The following is a 5840-nucleotide window of genomic DNA, read 5'->3' as shown; positions in this document are numbered from 1 at the left end:
TACCAGCTGTGTGCTCAACCCCTGGCAGCAGCCAGAGACCAGCCCTTCTCCCAGGTTCTGTGTGGGAGTGCAGGCCCCAGGGAGGTGTGTGTGTGTGTGGGGCCCACCTGTGTGTGTGTGTGTGTGTGTGTGTGTGTGTGTGTCCCACCTCTTCCTTCATGCCCTCAGAGAGCAGCATCATGACGCAGGCCTCGATGGGCAGGGCGATGTCCCGGCCCAGCTCCTGAAGGTGGGTCCCCAGCGACACCCCATACACCCTGGAGAAGGGGGCGGCCGTCATCGAGGGGGAGGGGTCTGCAGGGACGAGACAGATCAGCGGCCCAGGCCCCTCCCACCCCTGGGCAGCCAGGCCAGATAACAGCACTCCTGAGGTCCTGAGGGGATGGGGAGGGCACTGCTTTGGCCGAGGATACCACCATGCCCACTCACAACCCTTCTTGCCTCGCACCGGGAAAATCATGCACCCTGTGAGTCCGCCCACAGCCCCAGCTCCAGCCCTGTGCTTAACCCTCTCTTCCCCCTCCCGCAGCATCCTGAGGGACCTCTGACCTTTCCACCACCAACCTAAGCCAGCCCTCCCAGGGCGCCCTAGTGCCTGAGCAGGCAGAGCAGGGGTGGTGTCCATACCCGTTTGGCGGTGGTTCTCCCTCAGCTCGGCCAACGCCGTGTCCAGGGAGTTCAGAGACTTGCGGTGGTAATCGGCCTGGATCTCTAGGATCTGGGGGGTGCCCCAGGGAAGGCAAGAGAAGCTGAGCATCCTCCTGGGGCCCAGCCACCCCACCTCCTGCCCCACAACTCACAGTAGCTCCCTAGGGTGCTGAGCTCTGGTATCTCCCCAGCCCCCTGCCCCGCCTGCTGCAATGGCCCCCCATCTTGGATTCACCTGGATGAAGTAGTTGGCGTAGGTGTCCTCCTTGGTGGCAAAGTGATACAGGTCAGCCAAGTACTCGTCCTGGGAGCAGAGAGGAGAGGGCTTGTGGTGGGGAGGCAGGGGGCCCAGAGGCCGGAGAGAGCAGTGGCTTATGGGCAGGGTCACACGGTCGGTCGCAGGTAACAGGTAAGTGCAGGGACCCTGGAGCCCCAGGCTCACGCTCACATCCTGGCTTGGCTGCTGCCCTTGGCCCTTGTGACCTTGGTAAGGTCACAGCCCCGCTGAGCTTCTGTCTGTGTGTGTGTGTGAGTGTGTGTGTGTGTGTTGGGGGGTGGGGGAACCTCACCTTGCACTGCTCCACCTTCCTCTTCAGCTCCTCCTCCTCCTCCTTCAGCATCTCCATCTTGTTGCCTGTGCTGATGTGGCTGTAACTGCCTGACACTCCACCTAGACCTTGAGCCCCGCCGGAGTTCTTGGCTGCCTGGCTGAGCCTGGGAACAGTCCCAAGGCAGGGTGGTCACTGGCCCCACTACACGCCTCCCTGCTCCCCCCTACACATGTCCAAGCACACAGATTGGGGGATTTGTAGACACACATGCCCACTGGCCAGGCTCCAGTCTGGGCCGTGAATTCTGGGGTGCCCCTAGGTGGGAGGGGATTGGTGACCACAGCCACCCAGCTCCAGCGTGGAGGATGGGGACCTCCCACCACTGGGGGTGGGGGGGTGTCAGATATCCCAACTCTCAGCGAGCTCATGGGACAGGGTAGACCTGCCCCTGTGAGCATCTGAGACTGTAACTCTTGATGGGAGTTGAAAGCCTGGTCTTTCTCCTTGGGAGTGCCTGGTGGTTTTGAACTGCTGCCCTTGAGGGTTAACAGCCGGCGTGTAGCCACTATGCTACTAGGGGTTAGAGGGTGCAGGGCTATTCTGGCACCAGCTGGCACATACACGTGTAGACAGAGGCCCCCCCAGCCTGTGTCCAGCCTGAGGGTCACCCTCTGCGGGGGGTGAGGATTGCCTATACCCAGAGGCTGAACTCCCACCTGCTCTTGAGGGTGTTCCAGTCGGACACCAGCTTCTGCAGGCTCTTCTTGTGCTTGAGGATGGCAGGCAGCTCCTCCTGGGGGGGTGGGGAGGGCGGGCACAGGGGAGGGCTCAGCGGGCCAGGGCGGTAGGTGCTAGGGCAGGGGGTGGGGTGGCTGGGCAGGTGGGTCACCTCACTCAGCCTGTTGAGGGGCTGCAGGACATCCCGCTCCAGGGTCATCTCAAACTCGGCCACGATGCAAGCCAGCTGGTTCTGGATGACGCAGCTCATCTCCAAGGCCTTCCTGGGGGACACAGCACTCGTGGGCCCCTGCCCCACCGGGACTGCTTGCCGCCTGTCCCTCCTGTCTGTGTGCTCTCTTCACCGAGCCACCCTCTCTGACCTGGACACAGGTCCCCAGCCTGGGTGCGCTGCTGTCCTGGGCTTCTCGACAGAGGCCAGCCCCCCCATCCCCCCACCATGCTTACCCCATGCTGGAGTCTGGGTCCAGCTCTTTGAAGCTCTCGGCCATGGTGGAAGACAGAGCCATGAGGGGCAGCTTCTTCTGCGGGGCGGGGAGAGGTGGGCAGGGCTGGCGTGAGGGCAGGGTCTACGCTCACCTGTTTGGCTCCCCCCACATGCCCAGACCCCCACTTGGAGACAGAGCCCCATTGGAGGCCTGGGTGGGGGAAGAAAGGAAGCTGTGCGTGAGGTGTGGCTGGGATGACTCCTCACCAACCCTGGGTGGGTGGGGGGGTCCCTTTCCCTTCTCAAATGAACAAAACCAACTGTTGCCAGGGCCACAGTCCTGAGGGGGCAGGTCTGGGCCACTGGGGTTTTTCCAAGCAACCTCTGGGTGGTCTCAGCCTGCCAGCCTTTATGCTAGCAGCCAAGCGTGCTCCCCATGTGCACCACCCAGGGACGCCCTTCCTCCTCTGGGGAACTAGGGGCCCACCAAAGAGCCCTGGTGGTCCAGTGGTTGTGCCTTGGGCTGTGGTCCACAGGATCCACAGGTGGAAATAGCCAGCTGCTCGGGGAGAAAAACAGGGCTTTCTAATCCCCTAAGGAGTCAGTCTGGGGAACTCACAGGGGCAGTTCTACCCTGTCCTACAGGGTGCCCGTGGGTCGGAATCCACTCGGTGGCCGTGAGGAGCTACCCTGGTCTGTGTGGCTGAGCTCACAACCTTCCCTGGCTCCTCCCTCCCCCTCCTCAGTGCTCTGGTCAAGGTGAACCTGCCCCGCACTGTCCCACCTAGAGTTACAGAGCGCTCTAGCTTTGGGATCAGAGAGCCCAGGGTTCGAATCCCAGCCGACATTTCCTAGGGTAAGTAACTGGAACCCTCGAAGCCTCCATGTCCTCATCTGTGATGCAGGGCTGGCCGATGAAGGCAGGGAGCTCCCTTGGGTGGGGGGGCGGGTTGTTGCCAGGATGGAGACAGTGCAGCAGGGTCTAGCAGGAATGGGTCAATAAGTGCCGGCTGTTGGCTCGGGTAGGGTGTCCTGGTGGCACGGTGGTCATGCGTGAGATGGCTAACTGCAAGGTCAGCAGTTGGAAACCACCAGTGGCTCATAGGGAGAAAGACAGGGCTTCCTAGCCCCTTCCCAGAGTTCATCTCAGAAACCTGCATGGGCAGTTCGACCCTTCCCTACAGGGTAGCTATGAATCTCAGCATCGGCTCAATGGCCGCAAGTTCGGTTTGGTTGGTTGATATTAGTAGCAATCATTAAAAATCCAGCTCCAAGAAGCCCTCTCAGCTGCCCAATGGAGAGTGCCAGCGCTGGGGGCTGACTGGGCAGAGAAGTTCAGGTGCTGGGTGAGGCCTGGCTTTGGGGGGCAGGGTCAAGAAGGCACTGAGGGAAGAGATGGGGTCCCGGGAGTGAGGTCCTCAAGGAGCCTTGGGGTAGAACAGCCGCCACCCTCAGTGTCAGGATGCACCCCTCAGCTTGCTTCCCTGGTGACACGTGCCTCCACCTCCCCACCCCCAGCCCCACACTTACCACCCGCTTGTCCATGTCAGCCCCGCTCTGGCCCTGCAGACAGGCCTGCAGTCGCTTGTGGACATTGTGGGCGGCTCGCTTGGCTGGCTCCAGCCGCTGCTCCACCTGGAGGGGGCGCAGGGGGCTATGAGTCTTGAGAGGTGCTGTTCCCCCCCCACCTTGGGGTCATTAAGGTGAATGGGTTTCGCCTCACACTGATCCTAGCTTACAAATAGGACTGTATCTGAGCGCTTTCTACTGGTGGCACAGGGGCCATGCTTGGGCTGCTGACCCCGAGGTCAGCAGTTTGAAGCTCATCGGGAGGACTATGGGGCTCGGGGCTTTCTAATCCCGTGAAGAGTCGCAGTCAAAAGCCTGCCCCCGACAGGGTGGCTGTGTCGGCACCGACCCAATGGCGGTGGGTGAGAGGGCATTCTGGGCTCTTGTCTTCTTGAGAGCAGACTGTTGGGCCTTTCTCCCTGGGAGCCGCTGGGTAGGTGCCGAGTGCCCACCATCTGACTGGCAGCTGAGCACTTAACCATAGTGTTAGGACTCTTCCCACCTGGTCCACGGTCCCTTTCCTTCCTCCTGGGGACCCAGAGCCAACAGCCTGGGGACCGATTCCACCGGGGCCGCCCAGCCTCCAGGCCCCGCTCAGGCCTGCCCCCATGCTGCGCGCCCGCCTGGGCTTGTACCTGTAGGAGGTCCTCACCCAGGAACTCCGCAGTCTCCGGGGTGCTGGGGGGGCGACACAGAACTTTAGCGGGGCTGCCACAGACTAAGGGCCCCGTCCCCCCCTTCCCAGCAGGCCCCCCCACCACACCCCAGTTGCTTCCAGTGACTCTCCCAGGTGGAGCTCCACCCTGGGTGGCCTGTCCCACCTCATCCCAGTCGGAGCACATTCCACTTCTGTGGGGCGGGAATCGGATTGGAACGTTTTCCTCCTCCACCCAGGGCTGTGCCCAGAGAGAGGGCAGTTGAAAATGACTGGGGAGTCAGGGGTGCCACCCGGGATCTTGGCAGGGCCCTCCCAACACACACTTTGGGGCCACAGGGCTGCAGCCTGTCTCTTCTGCCCATCCCCCAAATCCTCTGTCACCCCGAGAGGAGGCCCAGCTCCTCCCAAGAACGGGAAGTGTCGGAGTTGGATTCCTGGCCTGTCAGCCCCAGGGGCTCAGGGGCCCACCTAGCCCCGGCCTGTGACCGACACATGGGGAGCCCGGAGGCCCAGAGCCAGGTGGCTCGAGGGCCTGGGACTACACAACTGGGCTCTCAGAGAGTCCCCTCCTGCGCTTCGCGAAGGGGAACTCCAGTGCGGGAGGGGGGAGGGCAGGCCCTCTGAGACGCCCCAAACTTCCGGCCTGGGCTCCCCTGATCTGGGGCTGCACGGTGGGAACCGGGAAACCCGGGGCCGGTTCCACCTGGGTCTGCGAAAAGCAGAAACAAGATGCAGAAGCGGGGGGCCTAAGAGTGGGGGTGGCGGGGCGCACTGCTCCTCTTCCCCCGCGCCAAGGTCGGGTCCTCTGGGCCCCTTCCCATCCCCCACAGAGATGGCTAACTGTCCCCATTGACCAGAGGGGACAAGTGAGGCCAGGTTTGCTCCGAGGCTCACGGCTGCGGACGGGCCCAGCGTCCTTGGTCAGAAAGCTTCCCTCCACCCCCATCCCCCGTGCACCCCCTCCAATCAGGGGCGGGGGCGCTCTTTCCCCTGAAGTCCTGCGCTGCCTAGGGGCGGGGGGAGGAGGACCAGAGCTGGACTCTGGCGGGTGAGAGGGTGACTGTCCAGGTGTCCCCAGCTCCCCCGACCCGTGTCCCTCCACCCCCACCCCGCTCAGGTCCCTCGGAGTGGGGGCCCCCGCTGGCACTCACCGCCCCAGGGTGCCCGTCTGGGCCAGCTGCCGCATGCGATGTAGCTGCCGCTTCATCATCTTGGGGCCGAGCGGGGGGCTGCGGGTCGGGGTGGGGGG

The 5840-nt window shown here is 63.2% G+C and overlaps 1 protein-coding gene across 1 annotated transcript in view; it reads right to left on the bottom strand.

Moving 5' to 3' along the window:
- The window catches only part of SH3BP1 (SH3 domain binding protein 1), a 13233-nt gene extending 7415 nt beyond the window's left edge, over nt 1-5818 (bottom strand). Inside the window, exons 1-10 of the mRNA XM_045290825.1 lie at nt 5743-5818; nt 4569-4611; nt 3895-3999; nt 2385-2461; nt 2089-2200; nt 1916-1992; nt 1218-1362; nt 884-952; nt 628-718; nt 149-294 (exon numbers count right to left, since the gene is read on the bottom strand). Coding sequence (XP_045146760.1) covers nt 149-294; nt 628-718; nt 884-952; nt 1218-1362; nt 1916-1992; nt 2089-2200; nt 2385-2461; nt 3895-3999; nt 4569-4611; nt 5743-5801 — 924 coding nt within the window. The 5' untranslated portion in view covers nt 5802-5818. The remainder of the gene's footprint in view (nt 1-148; nt 295-627; nt 719-883; nt 953-1217; nt 1363-1915; nt 1993-2088; nt 2201-2384; nt 2462-3894; nt 4000-4568; nt 4612-5742) is intronic.
- Between the last annotated feature and the right edge of the window lie 22 nt (nt 5819-5840).

Source organism: Echinops telfairi, unplaced genomic scaffold (assembly GCF_000313985.2).
Source record: "Echinops telfairi isolate 266 unplaced genomic scaffold, ASM31398v2 ScPeMD7_2;HRSCAF=8, whole genome shotgun sequence".
Lineage (NCBI taxonomy): Eukaryota > Metazoa > Chordata > Mammalia > Afrosoricida > Tenrecidae > Echinops > Echinops telfairi.
The sequence above is the reverse complement of the archived record's forward strand: the minus strand, read 5'-3'. Positions and strand labels throughout refer to the sequence as shown.